The 15,255-nt window shown below is 40.5% G+C and overlaps 2 protein-coding genes across 2 annotated transcripts; one reads left to right on the top strand and one right to left on the bottom strand.

Annotated features, from left to right (window-relative positions):
* Nucleotides 1-3,797: 3,797 nt before the first annotated feature.
* On the top strand, nucleotides 3,798-4,600 carry LOC102711532 (copper transporter 2). Its single transcript, XM_015837490.2, has one exon. The coding sequence runs from the start codon at nucleotides 3,835-3,837 to the stop codon at nucleotides 4,276-4,278; it is 444 nt and encodes a 147-aa protein (XP_015692976.2). The 5' UTR covers nucleotides 3,798-3,834; the 3' UTR covers nucleotides 4,279-4,600.
* Nucleotides 4,601-10,809: 6,209 nt separating this feature from the next.
* Nucleotides 10,810-14,774, bottom strand: LOC102699313 (probable magnesium transporter NIPA4). Its single transcript, XM_015837247.2, has 9 exons — nucleotides 14,206-14,774; nucleotides 13,422-13,478; nucleotides 13,240-13,330; nucleotides 12,983-13,143; nucleotides 12,746-12,873; nucleotides 12,502-12,639; nucleotides 12,256-12,348; nucleotides 11,470-11,575; nucleotides 10,810-11,396 (listed from the first exon to the last, which is right to left on the bottom strand). The coding sequence occupies exons 1-9, from the start codon at nucleotides 14,360-14,362 to the stop codon at nucleotides 11,251-11,253; spliced, it is 1,077 nt and encodes a 358-aa protein (XP_015692733.2). The 5' UTR covers nucleotides 14,363-14,774; the 3' UTR covers nucleotides 10,810-11,250.
* Between the last annotated feature and the right edge of the window lie 481 nt (nucleotides 14,775-15,255).

The following is a 15,255-nucleotide window of genomic DNA, read 5'->3' on the forward strand; positions in this document are numbered from 1 at the left end:
GACACACATTTAATGGTCATTGGTTTCCAACTATCTAGATCAAGCAAGAACAATATGTTACATGTATCGGGTGGACGTAGGGTTGTCTAATAGCAAGGGTATTTGCGATAGTGCATAGAGAAAAAAGATGTACGAGGATAACTAGTGGCCATTGCCCTAATCCTATTTAGTCGAGGATGACAAGAGTACAAAACATGGAAAACATGGGAAGAAAGCGTAATCTAGTCCTCCATAAAATTGGCATAGAGCTCAAGCTCATCCTGTATCAGCTCAATGAGAGAGGACATGTGACTTGTATTAGCTTGTCTTGGTCAATCCTTGGCTTGTTCGCTCCCATACGGGGAGGCCTTGTCTTTATATCATTGGGGTGGGGGGCACTCTTCTTTAGGACTAGCAAGTTTTGTAGGAAGATACGAGTAGTCCTGGTGGGGTTCAAGGAGGACTCTATATCTCTTTCGTGCTTAACGACACCATATTTATCTTCTTTGGATTTTATCTAAACCCATAGAATATTTTTCTACTAAAAACATGGTATGTGCATGGTACTCTGCCTTATGTGCGCATGTGGGATATCCCATATATAGAACTCTAACACAAAAAGGCTTTCGAAAAAAATAAAGTTGCATCATTTTGCTTTTTGGAAGAAAAAGTGAAACGACTTACTTGCAACAAAAAATAATTTCTGAAAAAAAAATCTTTTATATACGTGTCCACAACGATTTAAAAGCAAATGTTATATAAAAACTGCAATGAAAAAACATAAAATCAACTCTAAAATTAAATTTTACAATTCAAAATTTGGCTTACAAATAGTTGTAGAAGCGAAACATGGTAGCATATAGTTCTTTTTCTCGGTGCCAGGGTAATTGGTGCCAAAGCTGACATCTAGAGGGTTGCTGTCAAAGAGATTGGTATCAAGGGCTTATTTATGAATCAATCATTTTAGAATATTCCCTTAGAAGGGTGGATATGTAATTAAATTATAGTGCAAATAAGCCCTCGTCATCAAACACACACCGACACCGAAGTCCTATTCATAAAATAAAGTAATTTGCTAATAGTTTCTTGGGACCAATTTACTTGGCAACGATCCCTTTGTATGAGCGGATGATTTTTAAAATGGCTAAAATGTGAAAACTCCATCCTAGTTGAGCCTCTTGAGCCTAATCTGCTTTCCCCTGTTTGTTTCCTTTACAAAAATTTAATGGACCTATGACAGTAGTCGGATGCAACTAATGCAAATGCCGAAGAAATTTTTTTATTTTTTAAATATTTTTAAGAAATAATTTTATTACTAAACCTCTAGGAAAAATATTTCCACCGCATGAACCTTTTGACCACGTCACCAATATTGGCGTGGCCAAACGGGTTGCCACGTCATTATTGGTGGCGTGACAGCATTGTCTTGTCACGTCATGCCATGCCCGAACAGGTGGCGTGGTAGCGTTGCTTTGCCACGTCACCAGCACTGCCGTGGCCAAAAGGTTCAGTTTTGGAAATATTTTCCTTGGAGATTTAGTAATAAAATTATTTCTTAAAAATGTTAAAAAATTAAAAAAAATTTGATGCCGATGTGCTCGATTGCAAGGGAATTGGTCACATTTTTTCTCCCCGCGAATTGACCGGCACACATCCTAGGCGTATCCAGTGAAAGTATGGAGACTCTCTCCACGCTTAGGAGCTTTGGTGTTGGTGGCTGGTATGAACCTGAATGCACGGCTGCAAGCAGTAATAGGTCATAATGTTAAGCGAAACAATTGTGTGGCCTTTGATGACCTGAGTGGAATTAATGCCGTCGTTGTCGATAGACAAACTTAGAAATTAAAAATTGTGATTTCTAATATTTGAGGTATTGCAGTAGTTATATTCTATTACAGCACATATGGTTTATTTACCGTTCCAATAACTTAAGATTTATAGGCTAATATGTTTGATTATGTAATTCTCCCCTTGACAGAGACATTTTTAGAGGTACAACGAGAAATAAATTTATATAGATGTAGGCTTTAGTGGGCCAAGCCAACCAATTCTATGCTCCATGTGCCATAAAGGCCCACCATCAGCGTGTCATCATCCTTCTTCACCGACCTTTGACATGTTTTGTGAAGACCCTTCCTATCAAAGGCTTGTGGTTGCTAGAGAAGACATATTAATTACCACACAAAGTCTTCCCCTAGTGAAGGCTCTAGTTCAATGAAGTCCCTTTCGACCCAAGGGCTCACTGGACCGTGGTTCAGCTCAGCTAGCTTGAGACATTTAACGGGCTACATAGCCTCCAATACAATACCATCAGAAGCATATCTGAGGGAAGTTATATAACTTTGCGCACGACTTCTTGATCGTCATGGAGTGGACAGTATCATACAATATATTATCCATAGATATAAGAGAAAATTCAAGAAATGCTATTGACAAACATCCAATTTCAAAAATACCATCGACAAATACGAGTTACATGAAATATTATTGTACAACATACTTTGTCTCATAAATCCCAGTTAGTATCCATTCATTAAGTGATGTAAGATGACCAATGCAATTAATGTTGCGAGATAGAAAAAACCTAACAACGACCATGTTTCTATGACAAAATCGCTTGTATGGTTACATTGCGTGAAAATCCCACTTGTCGATGCTATTTTCTGAACTTGGCATTTTCAATGATATTTCTTAGATTTACTCCAAATTAAGAAAATCACCCTACTTTTATCAATAATTAAGATATTAAAAATACAACTAAGATTATCATATTTAACGCTAATTTGAGAAACTGAATTAACAACTGATATGATATTTGTTATAATTTTTCTCAACAAGATCTTAAAATCTCTTTCTGGTGGTGACGAATTAAGAAAAAAACAAAATCTCACATATCTCTCAACAACGGAAGTATGGAGTACCGTACCTCCGTTGATGCGTAAGAACATGTACAATAGCGGACTATAAGCCAGCTATAAACATGTTTTAATGAGATAAGAGAGGAGAGCAGTGAGCTATAGATTTGTAACAAACTGTAGCACGAACTCCAAGACACAATGTGTGTATGATAGATCGGTGGGACATGATAGTATATATTTTGTATGTAGCTATTGTATGAATTGGCTATTAGGCTATTCTCAGCGGTTTCTTTCATTTCATAGTTCTCAAGTGTGACACATAAGCGTTCTAGTTTCTTCGGTGAAATAAAAAAACATCTCTCAGTTGTCATCTCTTTCATTTCATAGTTTCATATACTTGATAAGCCATTAAATTCCTGCATGAAAGTAATTGTTGCATGAGAGGAAAATATGAGATGGACCCCGCACGTGATCTAGATGAAAGAAAGGTTTGGCCTCAATTGACTTTTATCCGGCTTTCATTTGTTTGGAAACAATGTCACGAGCCTTTCACTAGGACGAAAGAGTTCTCTTCTTTTTCCTAATTAAATTCTTATCATTTCATAAAAAAATTTTAATGTGGCACCTAATTAATATCAAATAAAAAAACCATTAAAAATAATTTTAAATTGACTGTAGATAAATTAAAGGTAGAAGTTGGCTATACTACTCAGCTTGCTCAAGCGCCCAGCTGCAGGAGTATTACTGCTCTGCTCGTGTGCCACCAAACTGCCCCACGCGTAGCCGCTTCGAGTCCACGCGCGCGGCCGTGTCGTATCGTACGTACGGTAACCGGCGTACTGTACTGCCCATCTCCGCCGCCGTCGTACGTACGTACTACACGCGGCCGCCGGTCGCGCTCTCGCGTATATACATGTCGTACTACCCGTAGGCCAGCCACTGCACTGGAAAGAGAGAGCAGCAGCGCGCAGCATCGATATATATACTAGCAGCTGCTATGGACATGGGCGGCATGGCCCCGCCGGCGGCGCCGGCGCCGGCGAAGAAGGCGCGGTACATGCACATGACCTTCTTCTGGGGCAAGAACACGGAGGTGCTCTTCACCCTGTGGCCCGGCACGAGGGGCGGCATGTACGCGCTCGCGCTCGTCTTCATGTTCGCGCTGGCCGTGCTCCTCGAGTTCCGCGCCTACCGCGCGCTGGAGGCCCGCCTCGCCCGGCGCGCGCCGCGCGCCGCCGTGGCGCTCCGCACGGCCGCGCACGCCGTGCGCGTCGGCGTCGCCTACCTCATCATGCTCGCGCTCATGTCGTTCAACGGTGGCGTGTTGCTCGCCGCCGTCGCGGGCCACGCCGCCGGGTTCCTGGCGTTCAGGACCGGCCTGTGCGGCGGGCCGGCGCCGCCGCTGGCGGAGGACCGCAAGAACGACCCCGTGTGCTGCTAGGTGCTCACCTTGCTGCCTGGTGATGTTCATGTGACCTTCTCGCTTCTTGCATAGTTGCATGCATGTTTCGTGTCCTTGCGTCTCAAGAAAAATTAAATTTTTATCTACGAATCTTAGTCAAAGTTTATATCTAGATTCGTGGTTAGAATTTTTTTTTTCTGGGATGGATGGTGTATGTGTGTACATAACTCTATACAGCATACATGTGATTGAGAAACTTTTGAACCGATGAATTGTTTGTTTTCCTTTGTAAGGGTCACATGTGTGACATACGTTGTATGGAAGTTTCTTGATGGTCATCTCAGATTGAAATCTTTTTTGAGTGTTGTGCTGCTGTGAAACTGTAATTGTACTGTCTGTCACTCTTTTTATGATGCTTCCACCTGGCTGTAATTTCAATTGCTGCACAGATTGGTTATATAGTGTACCTGTGGCATTGCTCTTCAATCCATACTTGTTTGCATCTAGATCCAAACATTAGTATGGATACATGTTCAAGATAGGAGTACTTTCTACGTAGTAGTACTATCTCCTTTTATCATTTTGAAGGTTCTCACATTCCTATGGCTGCTCATAGGGCTCGTTCAGAACAGAGGACTTCTTTTTAATGAATTTCTCAGGAATTAAATCAATTCGTTTGAAAATCCTATAAAATTGATGTGTTAAGAAGGAGCCCTAAAGTTAAAAGTGTTCTAAAACAAGAAATCATTCCATTTATACAAGAGTTGAGCTGTTTAGAATTAACATCTTAAAACAACACACATGATCTTTTTCTTTTTGGAAGAGTACAACTCGAGACACACACGAACACACACCACAACACACGCACACACACGCGTGCGCATCCCTACCATATGCTTATGATTTTATGGTGCGCATGTGTGCGAGGGAAAAAATTCCCGGACGAGACATACGAGTTGCGATCGAAGAGATCGAACTCTCACGGACTAGCTCGCGCGCCCGTGCGGCTAACCAACCGAGTACCGCTCGGTCCTCACAGCACACATGATCTTGAATCGATTAGCACACTGAGTATTGGATTTCAAGAACTGTTTGGTCGCCGAATACCGACTCCTAGCTAGCTTCATCGATACCAGGGGCTATCATCTGCTATAATACAACATGTATAACTATTCGATGTAGTATTTTACTGATAGCATTGTACTATCAATAGAAAAAATATACTTTTTACTTTGTTAATTACTTGATTAGCAGTATTTTTGTAATTTTATTTTTTACAACAAAAATGACGATATTACCCCTTCAAATATCTAGTTCACCTAATATCGTTAGTAATATAATTCAATCACAGTTGTTCGATAAAAATAGATCAACGATATGGATTAAATTCTACTATAGTAAAATGTACTGGAGTCGGCCCATGCAATATATGGGTATTTCCGTTTATCCCCACTTGGTTGCCAATGAAAATAGGTGGAATTCAGAAAAATGAATATCTACTGAAAACTTGAATTACACTTTATTTTTTAAAAAAAATTGGTTGATTTACCAAGCGGTGAATTGATTCGTACTGGTTGGATAAGACTGATAACCATGATAATTAATTGGGTGATTCCCGTCCCATTTGTTAACTCTGCACCACACCAGTCAAGTTGATTCTTTAAGCGGCGTGGGAGCTCGCTGTCAAGTGTCAACTTTCTGATGTTTTCTTACATTATCCACGGCTGTATTCTGCGATAATGCACTGCCAACACAACCCAAACAATAATTTATCCGTACCCAATTGAAACAGACGTATCTCTTTCATTTCCATGCGTTCGTTTCTGCTTATGCTTATAAGACAAAATTTAAATTTTTAATCTTAAATTTAGGGTTGAATTGAGGTTTACTGTAGTTTATTTTTTAGTTTTAGCTTTTAGATTGCCAATAATATGTATATAAAAATCTTATTCATAAACTATTTTTTATTTACAAATATATTATTTTGTTTTTCCATAAAAATACCAAACAATCAACCCCTTTCGTCATATAATTGTACTATTCGATTGGTATAAACACCTCGGTCGCACGTCATACGTGACAAATTAAATCACCACCATCCATTTTCTGAGTGGCAGTTAATTGGTCAGTTGTGCTTCAGACTTAAAATATACCATTTGTAAATACTTAAATGTTGCCACGACAATTCAAACTTCCAAAGGAAACCCCATTTTTTTTTTCATTCCCGCCGCACACAGGATTTCTCCCATTAACATTATGCGTCCGAAATTCGGAATCCACCTTTAATGGGGCAGTTTTTCAGTCCTGGAGCTATTGAGCCGAGCTATATCCTCGACTGGAAAATGTCAAGTATTTCCCGGCTTAAATTCCAGGGGCTCATCCACCGATTTGTCACCACAAGCCATGTTTTTATATTCATATAATGTTGTAATAGCAATAAGGAAACCAATTAGCTTCAAGATAAGTTTAGGAAGAGTAAATTATTTATAATTCATGTTCTCTTACCAGAACCTCTGCTGTCAGGTGCTAGGGCTGTTTTTATTCTCTTTTTAGGGAGAGAGAGAGAGGGAGAGGCGTTAACTGATAGTTCTCAAAAGCAGCACATGCAAATCTCGATTTGCCACTCAGTGAGTGTTCACAGTAACTCATCTAAAATTTAATTATTCATGTTGTTATTTGGTTAACTTCTAAAATATTTTCTCTCTTAATATCAGTCATCAATTTAACAGAACATTAATATTAAATCCTCTAAATACTTTATTAATATTTTATAATCATGTTCTTTCGTGTTGTTCTTAATCTCTTCTCTTGACATTGAAAATTAAGATATGGAATGAGAGAAACTCTAAATATCGAGTTTATTTTTGTTATATACATGATGCTCTTTTTTAAATAAGATAATATAAAATATCTATTAAAACATTTTTTCTCAGATATTTTATTTTCAGGACGAATGATAAGTTTAAGTATCTGCTACAAATATTCTAAACCACTTTTACTTTAGCCTCCTTTTCTCGGAACCAGTGTGGGCAAACAAGGCAGAGCAGCCCACAGGCCACAATACTGTGGTATTGATGCCCGACCGTGTCCGGCCGAGCGATCGAGCAGGAAAGCAGCTGGCAAGGTACCGCACGTCGCGCCCAAAATATTTGGGCCGTGGGTTGTTTGCAGCTGGCCAAGCTGCCTACAAACGCAATAAGCACAGCGGCCCACTTAATTACGCGGCTAGCATAAATATAAATTTATGTTATAATATAAAATTATTTAATTTTTTTTCCATAACTGTTTTTAATATTTAACTAATATTTTTAAAAAAAGCTGAACATTACCTATCATTTGGTTTCTAATTTTATAATTTTTAAAGTCGCACCAATCAACATCACCCTACTCCTTTGCTGCTTTTTCACTTCCAATCCTGCCCTTTGGTCACCCTTTTCTTTGTTGTCATCAGGATTTTAAATATTGAGCCGTGTCATTATTGACTTATTGGGATTATCTTTGTATAGTTACTAAAAGTCTTGATAGTTACCTTCACCGCCCTACACCTTTGTCACCCCTTGACTCACCCTCTGGCTGCTCCTCTTCCACGTTACCTAGATACGCTTACGTATGAATTTCACATTTTGTTTAGAAACTTTGTAAATTGCTAAGGCACCATTTAGTTCCCAAAACCTTTTTCCTAAAAACATCGCATCGAATCTTTGGCCATCTAAATGAAACATTAAACAGAGATAAAATAAAAAAACTAATTACATAGTTATGAAAAAAATCGTGAGATGAATCTTTTGAGCCTAATTAGTGCATGATTAGCTATAAGTGCTACAGCAACCCATATGTACCCATGACGGATTAATTAGGCTCAAAAGATTCGTCTCGCAGTTTCCAGATGAGCTATGAAATTCGTTTTTTTTTATTCGTGTCCGAAAACTCCTTTTAAACGTTCAATGTAACCACCAAATTTTTTTTTTTACAAATTAAACACACCCAAAGTTTGTATGTGTTGTTCGGTCGCTCTGAGCTCTTTTTCCTAGCAAGGTTGAGTCATGTCCATGTCACCAGCTTTAATTTCTTCACCTAGCATGCATGCTTGTTTGTCCCGCCCTACTCCTTCACTCACTCGCTTGCTCACCTGCCGCCCTTCTCTTTGTTGTCATTAGGATCATAAAAACTGAGGGATTGTCCTCCATAGTTTTGTGTGGATCTAAATAATTCACGTAGAGTTAGATTTAATATATAATTCTAAAATTTTATTTCTATTGCCATTATGTAGAATTATCTTTGAATTTTATAAATTCTTATCTTCTATTTCTATAGGTTTGGATTGGATTTCATATACAACTCTTAGATTATATTTCTATAAATATAATTATATTTTGAATATAAATATATCGATCAATATATACTGTTATAATCTAAACCCATTGTGATTGAACGGTTAAGATCCCTTTCTTTTTTAGGGGTTCCTGTGCAATTTTTATAGAGCTAGATAAAAATATAATTTAAACACAATTATAGTTTTGACTCAAAGTTTAAAAGATAGTTGAAATTCATATAGAACTATTAAATGATAAAACAGAAACGGATTTTATACATAACCCTGCCTTTCTTTTCTGTTTCCATACATACAACGTACTTTAAAAGTGAATTAGATTTGGTATAAAACTCTTAATTTTTTTCTATATATAGTTGTATTTTGTATCTAACTATATTAGTCAATCTACGCTGTTGTAATTTGGACCCGCTGTGATACGACGAAAAAAATATTTTCCTTTTTCTTCAATAAATTTGATAATAAGAATTTATGAATTTAGTAGAGAAGACGTGAAGAATCATATTACCTCTGTTACTTTCTAGCCTAGACTAAATTCATATAGTTGTTAATGAATCTAGACATATATACAAATTATATACATTCATCAATGGATGAATCTAGACAAGCCTAGAAAATATTACGATATGAAACGGTCAAACGGAGGTAGTAGTAAACAATGATTCCAAAATTATATATGTACTATTTAATAGTGTCTCCCAGATATCTATTATAGTTTGGTTTCCCACCGCCAAATCATGTGATTTTGCAAAGATATTATCACAGAATCATATATAGAGTATTTAAGATTCACATAGACATATTCTAGCTCTGCTTCCTATTGGTAAATTAAATCACTTTGCTATTGCCATACGTAAAACCAAATCTGGCGTTGTTTTGTATTAACACATGTCTGTTTTCGTTTATAATGCCGATAAGTTTCCAATTATTTATTTATAATTGTTAAATCTCAACCATTGAAATATATGCTTACTATCATCTAGTGGTTAGTATTTTTCGTCTTTTCTCTGATTAACATGGTAATTTCTAGGCTTTAAAGCAAATGTGATGACTTCTTTCAAAGCTATCTTTATAGGTAGGTAAGTAGGATCAAGGCCTACCGCGTGCTCCATTTCCACAGTCGACCTAGCCCATGCATTTTTTACTTATACCGTTTATTCTATCGTTGACGCATCCATCCTATCCTCAAAATTGAGTAAAAACATGAATGAACGGCGCCTCCCCCCTAGTTCCAACGATGGCGGTGACCTCCCTCCAGCTCTAACAACTGTGACCACGACAAACTCTCTCCTACAAGCTCCTTCCATCATCCGTCCTCGGCCCTCCATTCCAAATCAAATCGAGACGAGATCGAGTGCAAGCAAGTAGGATCTAAGGCAACAACGGGCTTTAGATCTAGGTCAGTCCCCACTTTCTCCACTATGACCGTCACCCCGTGTCGCCACCTAGCCGGCCACCTCCCCCTCCCATTTGCTTTGCTTTGCCCCCGCCACCAACACTATCCACTAACCTCTCCCAATCCTACGACACCGACATTGCTATCATCGTCTCATCGATCGCCCTTATCCGCCTCCCACCATCACTCTGCCACCTTTCTGATAGGCATGTTCAAACCCTGAGTTAGGACTTAGGCGGGGCTTCGAGCCCAACAATCCATAGGAAAAAGTTTGGCCAAAAAACCTAAAGCCGAGCCTAACAATTCACATGAAAACAAAGACCACGCGTTCTTTGGCTGAGCTAAGATTTTTCTAATTTTGGGACTTTGTCAGGCTTTTAATAAATTTAGAGGCTTGTTCATGTTTCCAGCCTTCAATATCTAGGCCTGGATCCAACCCGCTACACCGTCAGCCTAACTTGAACATGCTTACTCCTCAGCCATTCCTCTAAGCCCAAGAATCACCCAGCCTCAGTGCCTCTCCCTAGTGCTGCGGTGCTGCCCTCATCTCCCCAACCCCACCCCAAAACCCTAATTCGCATGGATGGTGCCACGTTGCGACGTGTTCACGCGTCCGCCACACGCGCACACGTTTGCGAATTAGGAGTTCCGTTTAGCCGCGGGCTACAACCTACAAACAGGACTTGTCATGTCGCAGGATACGTAACGTTATGCCGATAATCTCGTACAGTAACCCTATATTTTCTATTAAAAAAACCCACAGTAAAAGTGATATCGCCAGGTGACGGTAACCACTAGCAAATCAGAAAGAAAACTCCGGCAGGAAATTCACAAAGCTGTGGGATTTTGTGCTGTGATGTTCTGCTCTTGGCAGCAAATCTGGTTTCTCATGAATAAATCAGGAACCGGATGGTTACCAACAGCAAGTGCTCTTTCAACCTCTTGTGTATTATGAGTGAGCTATTTGCCTATTGTATTTGAAAGAATACAGCAGTTCCAGATAGTGGCTTCTACGGCTCACTGCGATTTACAGTTCAGAACTTGGATTCTTTGGCCATTCTGGTTAATCTTACCCAAAGATGTATAGCTGGTGTTGTAACACCAAAAATTCTGTACTGGTGTCTCCAAAATTACAAGGGGAGCTAGGCTGTTACCTTAAATCCTACAGTCAACCTATGGGGGTGTATCCAATGCAAGAATGGAGATTCTTCCCTTTCCACGTTTAGGAGCGTTGAAGTTGGTGGCTGGTATAAACCCTTGAAGCACGGTTGCAAGCATTAGCAGGTCATAATGTTGAGCGAAACGATTCTGTAGATCTTGGTGACCTGAGTGGAATGCCATCAGCAGCAGATCTGAGGGGAATTCCTTCACCAGCAAAACCATCTTCCTCCGCATGTTTAGGCAGTCGGATAGGTAAGTTCGTTGGGAGACCTGTGATGACAATGAATAAGAATTTACCAATGGGTTCCATTTCAAGTCAAGAGGAGATGAAATGAGGTCATACCATCCACCATATCCTTCGTCTTGTGAAGAAGAAATGTCCCAGAAAGGATAGTAACAAAACCACACATCTCTGTGACAATTTGCGTTGGATCTTGACGATCCCAATCCTGCATGCGGACAGGATTGCATCAACACAGTTCTGAAGCACTGCCAGTGGGGATTGAGGAAAGCAAAAAGGGACTGATGCATCATTTTTATAAATCAGCTTGGCCAATATAATGTGTAGCATTAACATGATTCAGAAATTCATTATTGTATGGAAGACCTTTGTAGATTATGTTTCAATATATACTCACAGACCTTTGTAAGCGGTAAGTGGATATCAGTCAGGATATTTAAGTGGAATTTGGATATCAAACAGGATATTTAAGAGGAATGTGAATAACTGGATATCAATCATCTATAACCGCATTATGGCAGATGCAGCAAGCAAACATGATGGGTGGTCATTTAGGAAGATGGATGCAAAGTTCAGTGGCCAAGGTCAAAAACTGAATGCTAAGTCCCAACATGTTTTTAAAAAATATCAAAGGATAAGTCATGACTCAAGAGTCGATTTGATGTGTAGAGCTGCACAATTCAAATACACAATGTATAAAAAGATTGATTTTGATTCAAGCAGCGGATTCATTAAAAAAGAAGAGTACTTCTGGTATATTGCTATCTATATTAAACAAGATCAGTTCATTAGTTTATAGTGTCACCATCACTTATTAAGATGGCAGATAAGCAATGTTTGGTATAAATTTATGTCAACAAATAAATTAAGATTAAAATACGTTGTTACCTTGAACATGATTACACTGGCCAAAATGGTCAAGGATGTAAACATCGTATAATATATGGGCGAAACTACTGCGGTGTTGAACGTGTCAAGGGACTGCAAAAGTGGACTGTCAAATTCAAAGCCATAGAGTACAAGCCATATGTATAAGACTTTCATATGCTAAACAGTTTTATTCAGTCCATCTTCCATACTTCTTTTCCCTCTTGGCATGCCCAAACTATCCTATAGCATAAATGTTGATCATACCTTGTTCAGATAGTTCATTTGTGTTACTATGCATGTAACTACAACAAGTAAGAACACCCATGTCTGTGGATAAACAAGCTGGTTCATCCCTGAAAATGTCAGCTTCAAGGCTATCCCAAGAGCTTTGACACTCATGACCTGCCAGATAAAGCAGTTTACAGAATGAATCCATTTAAACCATAAATCGACTAAGAAGGTTGCTGCAAATACGCATCAAGAATTATTAATGGGTGCACATGCATACCGATAAGGATCCCACAAGAGAACAAACACCAATATACACCATGATATGGGTCTGACCATACTGTGGGACAAAATGGAATATGAGCACAAAAGCTGCTGCAAGCACAATGGCTGCATACAGTAGGAATGCTGAAAAAAAAATAAAAGTTAAAAATTAGTCCTTGAAAAATAAATGTCTAAGTGAAGTCGCTATTTTCTAAAATTTTTACATTATAAAGTTGTGTATGAGGGTAGGTACCTGGTTCAGTAGCAAGATCCCATACTTCTGCCACGGACTCAATTTGACGCTCTGGAGGGGCATGAAGCACAATAGTTGTCGAACCAACAACACAAAGAATACACCCAAGTATACCAAATATGTGTAGCTTCTCCCTCAAAATAATGTGTGCAAGAACGGCACTGTAAGAAAGGATGCCAATATTATCAGAATTACTGGATTATACACAGAAGAACGTTTCGGCTGCCAGTTCAAGATCATACAAATCCTAATCTGACCTGATAATTATGCTAAGTGCACCAAGTGGAGTGACCAAGATAGCAGGAGCAAAAGCATAAGCCGCGAAGTTAGCGATTTCCCCAACAATCACTGACGGACAGCACAGCAAGTCATTTAGCACCAAAGACAGGAAGAACTTTTTGTCAACTAGGAAATTTGTTACAAGAAGAAAAACACCTACTTGCTGTCATCCCTGCCCACCACAGTGGCTCAAGCAAGTAAGAGTAACCACCAACACCTGTAGCAAGTCAACAACTTAAGCATAAATACTGAAAAAAGTTGAGATCCATCTAACCAGAGCGAAGCAAAAATCTCTATATGGCACTTTCATGATGAACCGACAAATAACGGAAATCAAATTGTACAACGCAGACTGGTCATCCATGGAAGTTTTAAAGCACAATGAGCCAATAAATAGAGCAAAAGTAATTGCATAGTATTTCCCAGTCGCAGCAATTTCTGTAAGCATAGACTCTTCTCCTTCTACAATCAATATTTTCATATTTACAGCCTTCCCTATTTGTGTAAGCGTGTTCAAACTGCTAATTTTGACATGAGGCGTGGATGACGAAATCGCAATGCATTCGCACACAGCAAGCCATCACCATTGTGGTATCATTAGCTATGCTAGTATGCGATGTTTAGTCATCTTGCTGAAACATAATCATCACATCAACTGAGCCACTCCTGCAAAGCAGGACCATTTCGGCCATCCCGATCTCCAATGCGCGTGCAGCACCAAACTCCTAATTGCACCAGCTACCCCATGTCCACCGACACCACAACAACCAAGATCCAAATCCCGCGCGGCGGCACAGATCTAAGCTGCAGAGCAAGCACGGCGCGCGGCGGCAGCAGCAGAGGAGAGTGTCTCCTCTCCCTGCGGCTCGCTGGGCCGCGAGATGAGACGGGGTTGAGGCGTTGAGCAGAGGAGAGGGAAGTGCAGAGAAGCGGAGGTGGCTCACCTGCGCGGACGCCGGAGGCGCCGGCCTTCTTGAGGCCCTTCTTCTTGACGATGAAGCTGGCGCCGATGAAGAGGCTGGAGGAGAGCGCCAGCAGCAGCCCCTTGACGTTGTCCGCCGACATCCCCTCCACCCATCTCCCCAGCCGCGCCACGCCCATGCCCGCCGCCCGCCCGCCCACCTACGCCGCCCTCTCCCCTCTCCTCCTCCTCCTCCTCAGCCGTCGGCCACCCCGCCCGCGCATGCGAGATCTGCAACTGCAAGGCGGTGAGCCTGGGGCACGCGCGCCGCGGCAGGTCGCCTCCACTCCACTCCTCCTCGTTTCAGAGCGACGCCGACGCACCGCGGTTGCCGACGTACTTCGTCGGGAAGCAAAGTAGAGAAGCAAGCAAAAACCGGCGGACGACCGAATCGCCGCGGAACGGAAGCGCGCGCGCGCTCCCTCCCTCCCTCCCTCGCGTTCGCGTGGCGCGCGTGGGTGTGTCTGTGTCTACTCTCTTTTCTTTCCCCCCGCGTCTCTTTGTCAGCTGCTGCGCTTTGGGGTTGCTCGGGTCGCGTCTCGTCGCGGTCGCCAGACGCTCGACTGGACTGGAGGCTGCTGCTCCAGCGGCGCGAGGGATCACGGTGGCGCGCGGTGGTTTTTCCCGGTGATTTTGGAGTTTTGATGGGGGTGTTGGTGTTCACGCGCGGCGCGGCCCGGGCGGCCGGGCCCGTCGGTCGGTGGCACGGGTGAAAATGGTCACCAAAATTTCAGATCGCGCAATCATTCGATGTTGATTAACGCAAAGTAATAAGATATTAACGGAATTTTTGAGTCACTTAAGGTTTTAAATTGATTAGATTTCTTATCTAAGCATCCGATTGACTCTGAAATTATTAAAATAATTAAAATCATCAGAATTAGTTCATATATGTTTATATTATGATATAAAATTTAGAATAATTTTCTAACCATTTAATGGACTCTAAAATCATTAAAACAATTGAGAGCACAGGAATTAGTATAACAATATTTATGTTATAATATAAAATTTAAATCATACAAACTACCGA

This window comes from Oryza brachyantha, chromosome 5, assembly GCF_000231095.2.
Source record: "Oryza brachyantha chromosome 5, ObraRS2, whole genome shotgun sequence".
In the NCBI taxonomy this organism is placed as follows: Eukaryota; Viridiplantae; Streptophyta; class Magnoliopsida; order Poales; family Poaceae; genus Oryza; species Oryza brachyantha.